This window comes from Caenorhabditis remanei, chromosome X, assembly GCF_010183535.1.
Source record: "Caenorhabditis remanei strain PX506 chromosome X, whole genome shotgun sequence".
NCBI classification, from domain to species: Eukaryota; Metazoa; Nematoda; class Chromadorea; order Rhabditida; family Rhabditidae; genus Caenorhabditis; species Caenorhabditis remanei.
In genome coordinates, this window is record NC_071333.1 from 4,197,964 (window position 1) to 4,214,949 (window position 16,986).

At 38.2% G+C, this 16,986-nt stretch overlaps 3 protein-coding genes across 3 annotated transcripts; 1 reads left to right on the top strand and 2 right to left on the bottom strand.

Moving 5' to 3' along the window:
• Positions 1-2,461: 2,461 nt before the first annotated feature.
• GCK72_022807 (uncharacterized protein) lies at positions 2,462-8,663 on the bottom strand (the record flags this gene model as incomplete). The annotated part of the gene is made up of 7 exons (XM_053735075.1): positions 2,462-2,611; positions 3,686-3,840; positions 3,939-4,246; positions 6,353-6,484; positions 7,108-7,179; positions 8,360-8,505; positions 8,556-8,663. 7 exons carry the CDS (start codon positions 8,661-8,663, stop codon positions 2,462-2,464), a joined length of 1,071 nt encoding a protein of 356 aa, XP_053578641.1.
• Positions 8,664-9,813: 1,150 nt separating this feature from the next.
• GCK72_022808 (uncharacterized protein) lies at positions 9,814-10,077 on the bottom strand (the record flags this gene model as incomplete). The annotated part of the gene is made up of 1 exon (XM_053735076.1): positions 9,814-10,077. One exon carries the CDS (start codon positions 10,075-10,077, stop codon positions 9,814-9,816), a length of 264 nt encoding a protein of 87 aa, XP_053578642.1.
• A 5,013-nt stretch (positions 10,078-15,090) lies between these two features.
• Positions 15,091-16,876, top strand: GCK72_022809 (uncharacterized protein; the record flags this gene model as incomplete). The annotated part of the gene is made up of 5 exons (XM_003093702.2): positions 15,091-15,194; positions 16,001-16,115; positions 16,164-16,486; positions 16,536-16,725; positions 16,778-16,876. The coding sequence occupies 5 exons, from the start codon at positions 15,091-15,093 to the stop codon at positions 16,874-16,876; spliced, it is 831 nt and encodes a 276-aa protein (XP_003093750.2).
• Between the last annotated feature and the right edge of the window lie 110 nt (positions 16,877-16,986).

Below are 16,986 nucleotides of genomic sequence, written 5' to 3' on the forward strand. Positions count from 1 at the left end.
ATGTACTGAAAAGGTGCACGACTATCATCGATTTTTGACATTTTGAGGTCTCATAACTCGCTTTAGACGCATTTTCAGACATGAAACCAAAAGAAATGTATCTTTTTCCTGGCTTTCTGAATCGATTCATATCAAAAACCCTCAATTTAGAACTAGTTGTGTCCCCCTTTAAAATTTTTTTGCCAAAAAAATTGAAAAATTTTCGAAAAAAAAAATTGAATTTTTTTAGTACTGAAAATCCGGGCCGGGCTCGGGCCGGGCTCGGGCCGGCCCGGCCCTTTGCAACTCTGCTTTATTCTATCTGCATCCCAACGGTGTTTTCATCAACAAATAACATTTCTCGAACTATCTTCCCGAAGATGTTTCTCCGTCCCCATTTGTCTTCTTCTTTCCTCTTTATCGTGTGTGTTTTTCTTCCCCTACCTTCTTCGCACATTACGTCATGTGTCTCCGTCCAGCGGCAACCTTCCCGCTGCGCTCGTCTTTTTCTCTCTCTCTTTCTCTCTCTTCTGCAGACAAACGACTAAATACTTTGTGCAAACTAGAGAACGAGAGATACAAAGATGAAGAAACACTACAAAACAGGAGACGCAGCATTTCTTTGGCTGTCTGCAGTCATCTCTAGAAAGGGGGTCTATCCCTCTCACCGTCAACATCTTGGGTTGCACACATGCTGCGGGAGGGGAAGATGACGTCGCTACAATGTATGGAGAGAAATTGAGGAAAGGGCAAGTGGTCAGAGGAAGAACACGTAAAAGGAAACTGGGGGTCGATACAAGAATGGAGAGGACGGATCGGAAAAAAAGAGGCAAAATATGAAGTGAGGACTTCTTCTCATTGTGAAAACGTAGACTATTGATACCGTAAAACGTATTAGAGGAAAAATGTATCAGAGGCGAACCCGCTAGCAAGAGTTTGAAACAATCTATCTCGGCTGCCTTTGAAGATACGAAAATTTGGTCAAGTGCAGAATTATTTTATAAATACTAAACTATATTTTGTCAATAAGCAACTTTTCAATATTTCCTCTAGGAACAGAGATATACCGCTGCGAACAGGCACCGCTAGATGCGCCTCTATTACAGATTTTACGGTTGTTTGAAAAAAAAAAGTGAAATGACTTCTGTGGATATTCTTGCCCCAGTGTTTTCAGCAATTGAGACATTTAATCGCTTGATAAACTTGACTGGAAAAACAGTATTTTTGGTGGGAGGACCGAGCTACAAGAAGCGAACTATAAGACAAGAACAGCTCAAAATAAGGGATGCAGGCAACTTTCAAAAATGAATAAGCTTTTTGTTTTGGGCTTTCCACTGTGTCCGTCTTTCTACTAGATTTTATTTATCACAGCTTTTTCAATTTTTCCGGCTGTCACAACGAGAGTCGGATCTAACTTTTTGGAAATGTTCTTGAGAAAATACTTGCAGAACGAGTTATTCGGAGACGCAGCCTAATCTGTTTTGCTATTTGTTGAACTATAAAATTACCATAGGTCCTGTCATATTGGTCGCCTTAACTCGGTGTTGTGGTTTGCCAAGGGAAGTCCATCACAGTGCATCGATATAGGACGTCCAGTTGCAAATGTGTCTCAAATCAGTCCATTTGGAGCACTTGCATGAAGAATATGTTTGAGTGTTCTGAAGGTCTAACAACAATAATATACGAAACGTTTTGGATTCTACTGTACTCACCAAAACCAAAACGACAGCGCTCTACACGTGATATCTACCAACGAATTCGAATTTTATTGCAGAACTTCCAGAGTTAATAATTCATTGAACCAAGAGGTAGCTTCTTCCCGTCGTCGGCTTTTCTTGTAGTAGTTTATTTTATTGAAAATTGTATCCTTCATAACACCGAGCTTCATCTTAAACCAAACTCTAAAAGTATGCTTTTGTTTTGCTTCGTGTTGCATAGTAAGTTTGATTTTTTTTCCTTTACCTCAACAGCTGGTTCCCTATTCCTTTCGTTCCAAAAATGGTCGTTGCGGTTCCTTCCTATTGACAAAGGGTCGGCCGCATACTACTAGAAACGTTGGGATGCTGTAATCGCTTTGATTGCACTCCGGTTCTCAGCGTTTTGGACTTCAGGGGTGGAAAACGATGTGCATTGATAAAAATTGCTCCAGCCGTCTTGTCGTATTTCTCTAGAATAGAAACATGAGATCATAATGATAGGGATAGTATGCACTTACCATATTTAAACACAATAAGAGTTCTATTCGTTGAATTTGATCCGCCGGGAGCTTCGTTCGTGTTGCCTGTTTGTCTCAAGTTGAGTCTTCACATTTTTGCCGTCCGTCTCAATCATCAGAGGTTTTTATTTCAGACATCTCGAACATTGGGTCATACCACGGGTGACACTTTTCCTCCTTGAAAATCGCCTATATCTTCGTCTTTCTTGAAAGCTGCCTATATCCAATTCAACTTCATCTTTATCTTTAGCCAGCACTTCAGAATGATCATTTTTCTTCGAAACGATGCTCGTCAACAACGTCAGCGATATTTGAACCTGGTTGTTGTGGTTTCTTCCTCCACGATACTTTCAACTGGTGTTGATGAATGGATAACCTTGTTGTTATCCTATGCATCAACTTTTCCAACGACAGATCCTGAAAACTGGGAACTTGCAATGGTTGCAGTGTGTTATAACACCTACCTCTTTCTTTCATTTACAGATACATCCATTTGATTGAAAGAATTCTGCTGAGAAGTGGATTCAAAACCATTATTTCCCGTTTTTGTCCGCGGCGGTTTTCTCTACGACGCTCCAGTTTTGGGTGTACATCCGGTTCACGTTCTGTAACATAAATGTTGATCACTTGTAAAATGTGAAAAAAATAATTTAACAGAAGAATGATAAGAAAATGAATGAAAATAAAGAATACGAGAAATCTTTTTTTTCATTTTAGAGTGAAACTATTTTCCGATAATTGTTGTTAGCAATACCATCGAAAATCAATAGAATTTGATTTTCCTCATTAGAAAATTATGAACCAAATTCAATTCAAAATCATTTCAAGAAATCAAAGAAAAGAAAACCAGTGTGTATCATTTGGCACAGTGCCAAATGTCTACTGCCTCGATGTAGGTATGCGGTGTTTGCGGACTTGGTGACCGTACACCCTCAAAATATTCCACAAAAAATGTCGGACATGTTGTTTTCAAGAGATTTAGTAAGATTCATTGGATCAAATACCAATTTTAAATAGTTTACTGAAGGATATATGTTTCAAATCTGAAAATTTGATATACTGAATTTTAAATGGGGTTATTGGAAAAAGAAATACGATTGAAAAAATTGGAAATTGAGCAAATCAAAGAAAAGCGTGTAACTGAAACCTTTGGACACATTGTATAATTGTTCTGAAATCTTGTAAGACACAAACTGAATAACAAGTTGAAAAATTAGAGAAGAAACTTTAATTTCCAGTGGCATTTGAAAATTTAAATGACTCCTCTGAAATTTAAGACAAGATGAAGTTGGTTTCTTATCGTAAAACAAACAATCAAATTAATTTTTTCAAAACTTGGTTTACTCATAAAAAAAAGAGCTGAAAACATTTCGAAAAGTAGAATAAATATTTGAATACCAGCAAAAATGAAACCATGTAACAGTTATCAAATTACAGACCTGTTTTGGGACGTGCTGTGAACTTGGTTCCCTTGTCGTTTTTGTTTTATACATTTGCAGGTTCTTGGCCCTCAGATGGTTTGGGCTGAGACTCAAAGCCATATTCAGATGAATGAGGGACTCGCAGAGTAGGCGCGATAAGAACACCGTTTTGAATTCCTTCCTTCTTAGACTCCGCATTTTTATGGAACTCTGACTCCAATGGTTCTGAAACTGATGTCGCGTTGACAACGAGAACATTCTCAAGATCAATGATCGAATTTAAACGGATTGATTAAAAAATATATATTTTTGAAATATCTTACCTTGAGTTTGCTTGTTCTGCTTTGTCAAATCAATTTTGAGAACCTTCCGTGGTTTTTTGATAACAGGTTCATCTTCATCTCGATCAGAATCGAGTCTGATATATTTAGGAGATATTTGGTTCCCGTTTCTCCCTGTAGACGGAGGTGGAGTCCGTTGAGTCTTAAGAAGAAGAAGAAGTGTACCGGGTCTTTCGCTAGCGGCATTTCGAATATGCAAGGCGTATCCCGGAGGATTTTTTATTGGAGGAAGTTTTCGATTTCCAGTACGAGAAACTGGTATCGCATAAGGACGCCTTGGTGCATTTTTGCTGCAAATATATTCAAAAATAAATTAATAAAACAGTCGACAAAGACAAGACCATCCCAAGATTTCAGAGACCTGAAAAATCGAGAAAAACATGAAATTCATAAAGAAACTGTAAATACGCGATGAAGTGGTTTCACGGAGAAACACTGATCCGTTTCAATCAGCCATCTCCTGTTTGTTGCATAAATGTGAAACACTGACACCGCCATCAACTTCAAGTTGTATTTTTGGACACGGGAAGCCCATCTCTGCAGTCAAAACCTGCTAAATGTCTCTGAGAGTCAGGTTATGAGCTCTCAAACTTTTCATATGGTTTTTAACGTGGAATTCCAAATCGGCGGTATATACGCCACCGCGCGGTTCCATTTGTGTTCCCCAGCTGTTTACCTGTGCTGGTACGTTGCAAAATAAGAATATTTTGCGTATACTACTGCTCAATTTGTAGTTTCATTTGAAAAAGCTTATTCATATGAAAAATTCACAACTCGACTCTCAGAGACATTTGGCAGGTTTTGACGGCGGAAATGAACTACTCGTGGTCGAAAATACCTATAACCAAATTCATAGGTCGTTTGAAAATTTCCCTTGAGAGTTTGACGTAATTTTTGAAATTTCAGAAAAAAAAACAAATTGCTGTAGTTCACATGAAGGGTGCCTCGGGATCAAGAAAGTTCTTTTGAATTTCTTTGATATTTGTTTTCGCGAAAATCAAACGTACTCTTGATAAATTGTCAAAACGTTTTGCTTTTGATGACACTGCTTTCTTGGGAGCGCTGATTCAACGCTGGTGTAGTTGATTTGGAGTGGACTATTCAAAAATGGAAACCTGATAAACGAGGAGGAGCCAATACGCAGTTCGTAGTTTTCAACAAGGACTGGAAAATATCTTTATATGGAAAGCGATATACTTCGCCCGAAACTGATTTTTTCAGAACTTCAGCGGTTGTTTTCATCGAACAAACTAGTACTGGAACTCTTAGTTAGAAATTATCTTTTCAGCTAAATGGTCACCACAAACATCTTGCAGAGTGATTGATTCCCACATCACAGTCGATTCAGAAACTTTCCGTTCTCTTTTCTCACCCGGAATCATATCGGAAAGGTTAACTGCAATCGTTAGCTATAAACTATATGATTCAAAAATCCAAATCCCGCTTAACCCTTTCTCATGCATATATAATTTTCTTGCCATTTTCTCTTTTTTCCAGAATACTTGAGATTGTTATCAATAATATGTGAATAAATAAATATTAGAGAGCGAACTTAAAATATTTTATAACTGAGTTTATTATTTTCCATGTGATAATAATGAGAAATAAAAAAAGAAATCACTCGGTAATAAGAAAAAAGTATTTTAGGTCCAAAAAAAGAGAGAACTGATATGGTGACGTCAGCTGCGAAAGAACAGGTTGGATTGTTTGTCGTCAGAAAAATCTCAGATTGGCAAGGGGCATAGATGTATTGGTTCAGCCACATGATTCTTCTTTCAGTAGGATACCTGGAATATACAGTATAGACTATGGTTCTAACAACTTTGGTGGTTGAGATTGTTGAAAACGTCCATCTTTGAGAGTGTGTCATGCTTGTACTCATTGTTTCACAAAGTTAAAAATTTTCATGGATCGTACCGATTAAAAGTAGAAATTTATTTTTGTAGTTCTCAACATTTTTGTACGGACACTCTTTAGCAAGTTACGTATATCCAAAGTAATTTTTCGCTCAAATCAACCAAATTGATCGTACAAATTAAAAATAGAGCTTCATTTTTGTAGTTGACAACCTTTTGTATGGGCATTCAAATTACGTATTGACAAAGTAAATTCTCTCTCAAATCGAAAAATTTTATGCAAAACTGTGCGATTTTCAAGCTGTCGTCTTAAAATGACTATAAAACTCTGGTGTCCGCCGAAAAAATATGTTAACTACAAACATCTGTACTTTTTGATCGGTATGATCTATTTACTAGGTTTGACTATCTCTGGTACATTGACACACTTTCCAAGTTGAGCATTTCAACTGAAAACGGCCGCTTTTTTCAAAAAGTTCCTGTCAGAGTATACGACAGAAAATTGGTCAAGCGCAAGTCTTACTTTTCAAAAATTTTTACCTGATGTTTGTGTTGATCGTCTTAGCTCGTTCTCCTATTCTTGTTCCATCTTCCATGAGACATAACAGCCTGTTTCTAGTACAAAATTCGTCATCCCGAGGTTCCATACGACTGACATTGACGTTCAAGAACCTGAAAAGTTACTTTAAACGGAGAGTACCACCAAGTTCTACTTTACAACTAACCGCAAAGTAAAAAGGTTCATTTCGTTCATATCAAACTATCAATTTTTGAAATGACTGTATCTCAAGAAGTTGATTCCAGAGGGTTTCCATTCCAGAAATTCACCAAATTGCATCAAATTTCAATAGAGCAGCTAGCTTTGATGTTTTCAATATTGTAGACCTGAAACTCTAAAGAATCTCTAAAAATTAATCGGAAACTGTGTGAGAAAATCAAGAGTATAGCGAACGGAGCTGCTAGACCTGAGATCACCTGAAAGACGGTTCTATAAAATATTTTACAGTTAGCAGTTTTTTTATATTTTCTTTAGAAACCGAGATGTACCGCTGAGAACAGGCACCGCTAGGTCCTCCTCTATTACAGGTTTTACGGTAGTTTGAATTGAAAAAATTTATGTGGTTGGTCCTGCTTTGTTGTTTTTAGCTATTAAGACATTCGAGTGTTCGACGAACTTGACTAGAGCAACAGTATGTTCGGCGGAAACCCCAAGCTACAAGAACCGAGTAGAAAAGAACGGCAAACGAAAAAGTTATTTGTGTGGATGTTCTCACCATATCTGTCTTTTCACTAACCTTTCCTTCTTACTGCTTCTTCTGACTTTTCCGAGAGTCTGATGGCACACAATGACAGTTGGATTCAACTTTCTGGAGATCTTCTCGACTTATTGAATTATGAAATTGGCATTGGCTCTGTCATACTGATTGTGTCAACTCGGTGTTGTGGTTTGACAAGCGAAGTCCATCACAGTGCAGTGATGTGGAACGTCCAGTTATAGGTTTGCCTCAACTCAATTCATTTGGAGCGTTTGTATGAAGAATATGTTTGAGTGATCTGAAGTTCTAACTACAATAATATACGAAATATTTCGTACTCTATTTTACTTACGAAACTAAAGCGAAAGCGTTCTACACACGATATCTTCCAAAATTTCAAATTTTGCGTTCTACCGTGAGTAGGTTTCTTCTCGTCGTCGGATATTCTTGTTGTAGTTCATCTTATTGAAAATCGCATCCTTCATGACCCGAGCTTCATCTTAAACCAAACTTCAAAAGGCTGCCTTGTAGTGTTCCGTAAGTTTCATTCTTCTTTCCCTTCTCTCCCAGTCAACAGCAGGTTGTCTGTTCTTAGCGTTGCAAAAATCTTCGTTGGGATTCCACCCTATTGACGGAGGGTCGGTTGCATGTTACAAGAACGGTGTGGTGCTGTAATCGCTTTGATTGCTCTCCAATTTTTAGTTTTCGGGTTTCAGGGGTGGAAAACGACGTGCATTGATAATAATTTCCGCACCCGTCTTGTCGTATTTTTCTAGAAATGAAACATTGAATATAATAATCAAATAGAATGCACTTATCATGTTTTCAAGTTTAAAATCACAAAAAGAGACAAATTCGTAGAATTTGATCTGCTGGGAGCTTAGTTCTTTTTGCCTGTTTGTCTCAAGGTGAGTCTCATTACATCTTCGCCATCTGTCTGATCATTAGAAATTCTCAATTCACACATCTCGAACATTCGGTCGTTCCATAGGATACATTGTTCATTTTAAAATTCACTTATTTCTTTGTCCTTCTTGAAAGTCACCCATATCCAATTCAACCTCTTCCTTATCTTCAGCCAGTACTTCAAAATAATCAACGTGCTTTACAACTCCGTCATTCAACAAGGTCAGCGATATATGGAGCTAGTTTCAGTGGCATATTTTTTCCGGAACTCTCAACTAGAGTTGATGAATGGAGAACCTCGTTTTTATCCTATGCATCAACTTTTCCAACGACAGATCCTGGAAACTGGGATTTTGCAAATGTTGCACTGTGTTATCACACCTACCTCATCCACAGAAACATCTTAGTTGTCAAGGCCCGGTCCGGTTTCAAAAAATGAATCTTTTTTGCCCGGGTTTCAAAACCATTCTTCCCGTATTTGTTCGCTGCGGTTTTTTCTACAAGATAGATGTCGACGGTGTATTCCATGTACTGAAACAATGATAAAGGTTTTTGATTGATTTCAATTGGGAGTAACTTACCTTCGAGTAAGTCTTCAGTGGTCGGTCCCGATGACTGAACAATTTGATAACTGCAATGAAGATCAGATCGAAGTACAGGCCTGAATACCAGCAACAAACTAGAATCATCAATCTGACCTTCTTCTCCTACCTATGTTCAAAATAACCTGGCCACACTGAGGCATTTTATCAGAAAAATTTTGCCGTATGCCACGATCAATCGAAATGCGGCGACTTCAAACTATGGAAACCCGTGAATCTGAAATATATTCAAATCAAATGACGAATATAGTTGGACAAATCACTCACAAGCCATTCAATCCATGCACACGCTGTTTCATACTTGTTCTTTAACTGCAAATACTGTTCGTCGGCAACGATTCCCCGATAAATCACTGAAAACCTAAAGAAAAATGGGAATTTGTTACGAAAAATCAACTTACATCTTTCCATCGATTTTTTTTTTGAAAATTTCGCAAAAACTTAGAGTGAAATTCACTGATGGCGTTGATTATTCCATCGTTCAACGCAAAAAATATTATAAATACACTTTTCTGAGAAGACTACACCGCGGACGCTCACTCTTCCACCATTTCTCGTCCCTCGGCCACCTTCCCCTAGTGGATACGCCTTTCATCCCCTTCGTTGGTCGTATATAAACCCGGCGCACTACTACACTCCCAACAGCAGCTATGGTTGAGTGGTAGTGGTGCGGTACTTCGGTCCTCGTACTCTATGGTTCGATCCCGGCAGCGGTCTGAATGATGACGCCTCGGCCCATCCTCTACAGAACGTGCATGTTTGGTGTGCTTCGGCCCCAAAAATCCCCCTGGTGTGCTTCGGCCCCGCTGAAAACGTTGTGATTCGTCCACGTTTTGCAGTTTTGGACTGGAATTTCAGATGAATAGTTTCACCTAACACTAATAAGTATATATGTTTTCTTTTCACCTCATTTTGCATTTATGTATAAAAATGAACGAATTTTAAGATATAAAACGACGTATTTTTGGTGCCCAAATGAAAGTAATTCAGCATTGGATGAAATTATGAGTTGACGATTGAAGCTGTTTTAATTTTGTGACGGTCAAAACGGTGCGAGCCACTTCTTACGGATTCCTCTTTAAAATTATGTCCATTTGTGAGCACATGGTGTTTTGAAAATGAGGAAAATAAAAGAATTGAAAATGGTATAGGCTTTTTCATATCTGGAACTCCAAGTTTCTTGTAGAACTGCAGTAATTTGTCATCATTCATTTTTTTAGCAAGTTGTGGCAATAGGCTAAAATAGAGATTCATGATTTATTATATTAAAAAAGATTGAGGTGGATCTCTCGGCCGACGGGGTTCCTCTTTCATAAGGTTTGATTTGGTCTCTTTTCATGTCGATCGAAGTGCTTTGTGGTGAACGAATGGCATCCAGATCACAATCAGCAGTAACTAAGCATTCATCTCGGATGATCTCATCTTTGACATAAGTCATTGAAAGGTTTGGTGGATCAGTTTCAGAACTTGGCCCCTCACGCCTTCGACGTTTGGTTTTCATCTGAAAAACAGCTGATTGCGACTATAACTGAACATACACTCTCACCTAAAGTCCTTGTTCTTTTTTGTTGTCTGTTTTTTATTGTTTATTTCAGCTTGTCTTTCAGAACCACCATGTTGAGGGGGGAATCCATTCTATCCATTCTTCCAAGGTGTTCGAACGACTGGCATTGAAATTCAACCACCTGAAAAGTCAACTTTTAACGGAGAGTACCAATAGTTCTTCTCCACAACTAACCACAAAAAACAAAAGAATTTTCATTCCTTCTGTGGCACACTGCCAATCCAATTTTTAAAACATCCTATCTCTTCCAAAGACACATCAACCAGGAAGAAACACAGATTCATTATGAGCAAACATCAAAAATATAGCCAAAAATGGGTGGTAGAGTCGGCTGATTTTCTATTGACTGGCTTTCTAGTTTATCGGATTCTGATATTGATAGCTTATCAAAGTTCAGTCATATCTATAGTTATGCAATTCAAAAAAGGTCATGGCTGGGCCAATCAGATATTTTTGAAAGAGTTCTTTTTATATCTATACTGCTCGTACAAAGAACGGGGTGCCGATAGGCAATGCATTTTAGAAATCAAGGAGGTAACAAAATCTTCTAACATACTTTGGACGGCGGCGGCGGTATCAACACTCGTTCTTTAGATAAGCAAAGTGTTGACCGTGGCTGTGAAGTTTTTCTGGGGTAATGATTCGCACATCAGTTGTCTCGGAATCAGCACTAACAGTTGGCTACCCGTCAGTTTAGTTTAGATTGTGAAGGGCACCAGTGATCTTGAATGAATCATTTTTGTCCTTAGATCAATAATTGGATCAGTCAAAACATAGGTAGGTCAATATTTGAGAACATTTTGAGCATAAGTAGTGATAAGAATTGGTCAAAACAAGAGATAGAGATCATTTCTAATTTTACGAATATAACAATTTTATTTGTGTGGGCGTTTTCATTGAATCTGTTTCCCAATGTTTTTTCATGTCTTTCATTATGAGAACTTCCTTTCCAAAAAAGATGAACGTTATTTTTCTGACCCCTCTCTTTTCTCCTTTCTTTTTTCTTCTTTTATATCTTCTCGTTTTCTTTGTTTACTACGTCATATGCCATTGTCCGAAGGCCCCCTTTCCCGCTGCGCTCGCCTCTCTCCCCCAGCAGAATATCGACGCAATATTTTGTTTGGGCCAAAGAAAGTCGACCAAACACTACATTAATATCATGAGACGCAGCATTTCTTTGGCTGTCTGCGGTCATCTCTAGCAAGGGGGGCTATCCCTCTCACCTCCTGCGTCTTGGGCTGTACACAATATTTCATCGACATTATGCACGGGAGGGAGAGGCCAACGTAGCGATGTGACGGGTGGAATGGAGGAGGTGAAAGATGGAGGGACGGTACAAGAAAAGAGAAGACGGAGGGAGAAAAGAAAAACAAGGAGTTGTTGTATTCTTGTAATTTTGATGAGGGTTTCTTGAAAACAAATATAGTTCTCAACAGTTTTTGGTGCTGGAAATTGTCAAGGCCCGGCCCGGCTTCAAAAATAACCTTTTTTCTGAAGTTTTTCTGAAGTTTTTCAATTTTTTATCGAAAATGTGACCATTTCTAATCATTTTTCAGAATTTCTCTCAAATGATAGTCGAAAATTTGACTTTTCCGCAAAAAAATTGAAAAACTTTGAAAAAATTTAAACTTTGAACTTTGGCTTTGAGCCAGGCCTTGACAAGTATGGTTTTTTTGTGTTTTAGTCTCATCTCAGCTCCATATATTTTCCTTCGTCATGTTGTAATTACTTCTGGCCCGGTTTCTTCTTTTGAACGCGTTTCGTCAGGAGTTTTTTTGAAATAACAAACGATGTTAGGCACTACAATATTCAAAGATCCAAAGTATTGTATTTGTAGGAGGCGTGGCGTTTTTACACCTCTTCAGTCTTGGTATGCCGTGTTCTCGTTATCTTTTTTCATCTTCAGAGGTTGCCCGCGGTGGCATCCAAAAATATCTAAGAACTGTTCCAAAATTGTTCGATCCCGTGTTGAATCCATTGATTGACTCTAAATACTGAGAACTAGATAGTGTTAGTGTGTGATTATAATACTCACCGCTACGTCCCGCATATTTTTTTCTTATTGACCACGAATCACTTTTCAAACTTTGACACAATTCCCTTTATGACAAACTGAATGTAAGCATTTCCCATATTTGTTCTCATAGACGACGCCAGCTCGCCGTCAGTTCCTAATCCGTTCCAAATCAGAATCTACGTTGTATTTCTGTCCTGTAAAATAAATTACAAAAAAAATGAATAGAAATCGATTTTTCTTGTTTTAAAAGTGGAAAATATGATTGAATTTGATGCTTTTTCATGAAACTAATTATAAACACGTTAATCAGTTGTAGTTGGCATAGCGCCAAGCGTCCATTGTCTTGATGATTGCAAGCGGTGTTTGCGGGGTTGCCTACCGTACACCATTCAATTTTTACACTTCAATGAAAGTGCTGATATTAAACAGCTTTTTGAGTAGAGATCCAAAATACAAAACCCTGGTAATCAAACATAATAATAAGGGGGTCTGATAACTGTATATAAACGGAAAATATAATAATTTGACTTTTTTTTCAAATCAGACCGCGTCCTACTGGAACATAAGGTTCAATGCGGGATTAATAAGAATTATCGTACTATGACACAGATTTCTTGCTTTTTGTATTTCAAAATAGTAAAATTAGGAACGTAGTCTTTTATTTTGACAAATCTTTACATTTTTCGAGATTATTGGCATGAATTTTTTCGAAACTAATCTGATTGTCCGAATATTCAGTTGTTTACATTTTTTCCAGTGTTCTTCATTAATAGATTTTAGTTTTCTTGGAGAATATTTAGAAATTATCGGTAGTTGGAGTTTAAATCAGCAGTATCTGTAGCGAAAGGCCCTATTGGGTATCCTCTCACCTGGCAACGAAAGGCAATCCGATGGTCCCCACTAGACTTGTCACCTGCTGGGCCGGGTCGACCCGATTTTCTTATTTTCAACGGCCCGACCTGGGTCTGCCCGGGTGAAGCGACCTTTTCCCGAAAAACATGTTTTTCAGCAGTCATTTTTTGAAAAGTAGTTTTTGGGGCATTTTGTGCAAAAATTCGATTGAATTGATGAATTAAATTAGTTTTACAGGGAAATTATTAGTTAAAAGCACTTAAAAGTTATTTTTTGGTGTAAATTTTTTTAAATCCACCTGGGCCTGCAAAACCTTTCTTCGGGCTGGCCCGTGAAATGACAAGTATAGTCCCCACCAAACTAAGATCTGTTTGCAGTTATCTTATATTAAATTATTCTAATTCAAACTCTAAAACTTCCGCCAAACACAGCAAACGCGCTCCCAGACCCTACACCTTTGACCTGTACGAATTTCCACCGCCGCGAATGCCGTCGCTTGCGTTGCGGTCGCGTCGCGCATTCGCAACTCCCTCACTGCACCCTTTTAGCCCAGAGCGTTCTTTACTTCAACTCTGACGACGGTCGTCCCGCCAACCGTTTTCAGACAGTTTTCCCTTGTCCGTTAGCATTGAGAATGTGTTGACCAAATGTAGCACACATTCATTTTCCCGTGCCATCTGAGCTACGCGAGTGTTGAGAGTTGAAACGAGCTAGTTGACTCTACCTCTCCGGTTTTTGGGACATCTGTTTTTTTTCCCGCCGAAATCAGTGTCGACGCGCGAGTTGTCCACTTTTAGGCGCTTCTAATTTTCGCTGCCCTCTCAACTGTATCTCGCTTTTTATAAATGGGATGTCCCAATTTCATGATTATCATTTCTCCCTTCTATCCTTCTTCCCAATTTATTTTCTTAATGAGTAAAATTGCATGGTATTCCGCAGAAATAAACAACAAGGGGTACTATTAGGCATTTATCGATTCACAAGGGTCCGCGTAGCCGTTACCTTGCAGACGGGGTCATCTGCTCTAATTGTTTTCTCTGTATGTATGTAGTCTCTTCTCACTATAAAAGGCTAAACGCGCTCCAATAGACCCAACACCTTCGCCCTTTACACGCTCTCGCACCGCCACGTATGTCATCGCGTGCGTTGCGGTCGCATCGCGCAGCCCCGACGTCCTCACTCATTCCTTTTCAGCCCAAGTGCTCTTTTTCTATATGTGACGACGGTTGTTTTGACAACTGTCTCCAGGCAGATTTCACTTGTCGTAACGTTGAGAGTGTAGCTAAGGTAACCAGATTATGAGTCTAGGCGAATAAGTTAAACTATCCTTTTCATCCAATTTTTGGCACATCCGTTTCTTTTTCCCCCCTGAATCAGAATCGCCGTGCTTGCCTTCTTGCTTTTGTCAACTGTACACGACGCTCTCTAAATTTCTATAATTAATATCTTTCTATCTTTGAATCCTTGTCGAGGAGATTTCCCAGATAAACACTTAAATAAACACACTAGTCGTTGTCTCTATTGTCCCAACTCCAAATGACCTTTTCGCGGTGCACTATATTTCATGACGGTTCCCTCATTCTTATTATTGATTGTTGCATTAAACCGAGTAAACCAATATGTTTGACACTAGCAACAGTGTTTTTCATATGTACACCATATTCCTATGCTCATGTCACAAAGTTCCTCCTCTTCTGCTTCTCAATGACTGCTCATCACATTGAGAAGTTCTCCGCACTTGCAGATTAATTGCTCACTTTCTCTCTCACTTCGTCTTTCTTCATTTCTCATTTGCAGCCAGATTTTGAACGCACTCTTTTCTTTTGAGCCCTTCTATACCTTTTTTGTGTGGACTCTCTCTGGAAGAGGCAGCAGCGTCTTCATTCTAATTTCGGTTGTAGGAAGAAAAAGAGCTGCTTTCGTTTAAAACATCACAAAACATAAAAGTCCAGTTCAGAAAATGAACATAAAACTCTTCTACTACAAACTGTTTTTTAAAACTTTTTCCGTTATTTACCTTACATTACATGCCCATAGAAAATAGAAAATATATTATTTTCAGAAACTTCAAAACTTTCAAAATGATTGTAACCGTCGCATCTCCATTTGCTCATGGAGTTCCAATGCAAATCGATCTTGATGATTTCCCCCAACATCTTGCTTTCTTCCAATTGATGAGCGTGGAGTAAGTTTTGTTCCTTTCGCTTTAAATATAAGTACACACTATTATGTGAAAACGGTGTTATTCGTTGTCTTATAATGTCAATTTTCATAGAAATTGCAGATCATGTCTAGAACTTCATTTTCTAGTATAAAACTGTTTTGTAGGGGTAGTCCCAAAAAATTACAGATGATCGCAGTTATTTTTATCTCAAATCGCCTAATTTCTGTTCGAAAATGTGAAGTTCTGGAAATTTTCAAATCAAAGTTTATCATTGTGCTGACCATAACTGTAACAACTTTGGTCGTTTTTAGTTGAAAATGTCCAACTTTGAGATGGTGTCAGAATATGACCCACCAAGTAACTTTTGAAGGATCATAAAGATCAAAGTCCCGCTCTATGTTAGTAACTGACATCTTTTTTGTACAGTTAGGGTGATTTTAAGACGACAGTTACAAAAAATAAATGTGTCAACTACAAAAATACAAAAACAATTATTTTTGTAGTTGACTACAAAAATGGAGAAGTACTTTTGATTCTCTGCTCCCTCGGAAACTTACTTGGTGGGAGAATCAATGATATTGTGACACCTTCTGGAAGTTTGACTTTTTTCAACTGAAAAACGACCAAAGTTGTAACAGTTATTGCCATTACTGTATCTTTATTTCGATTTGAAATTTTTCCTTAACAAGTAAATAATCTAAACTAACTGTAGAGCTAAGCAATGAGACCTAACCGAATTGAGAGGCAATCAAATTCTAATTGGAATTTCATCTGATTGTATTCTTTCTGATTTCATTTCATTTTTGATTATTTTTCAATTTTTGCAGTGGAATATTGGATTTTTGCAATCAGTTCGATATCGCCAAGCCTCTCACCAGCGCACCAGATGAGGAAATCAAACAATTCTGTGATCAATTCAATCAATGTGTTGCAAAATTTCGCGTAAGAGTTTTATTTTCTGCAAATTGGGCATCAGTATAACGTTTTCAGAGAAAGTCCTTCTGGATCTCGAAGCCATTCGACTTATTGAGTCGAATGAGCCCAAGCAAAATGATGAAGTTGACATTCGGGTTTGCTGATGCCATGGATTCAGAAGAGGAGGAAGTCGTCCCTGGCCAATGGTCATCTACGGAAATCATCAAATACCTGGAAGGAGTCGGGAACGACGGATGGCAGGTGATCATAGTCGGAGGAGGAAAAGGTCTTATGGCCTCGGCACTCGCCTGTTTGAAAAGCCATATGAAAGTGTATTGTCTCCCCACACCATCAGAGAGCAAGGAAACATGCTTGTCCTTCACAGCTGCCCACAAAAAGTAAGTTTTCCAAATTCGACTAATTAAATTCTCAAATTAAACACTTCAGGTATTACGACTACTTCGGGAAGAAGACCGGCAAAATCGTGTACTTGGATGGAAAAAAAGTGGATTTTGATATCATTCGTTACACAGATATTATTATCTGCAACGTGCCGCCTGTAGATAGAGAAGAAATGACAGAAACAGTCAAGGATTTGAGAAGATTCTGTTATCAAAAGTTTTTGGTCAATAAGGAGGTGAGTTAATATTAAAAACAAATTTTTTTTTGAATTTACATTTATTTTCCAGATAGAAGACACTACAAGCGAGAACATCAACGATGACTCAGCCGAGGACGAGAAGACAAGCGAGAATATCATCGCTGACCCAACCAAGAAAGCCGACTGAAAACGTCAACGTTTTTGTATTTTGTGAATACCGTCCACGTCTTCTAATTCTTTTTTCATTGTTTTTGTTGTCTGGCTATTGAATATTTCTAACCTTCTCATAATTATTGG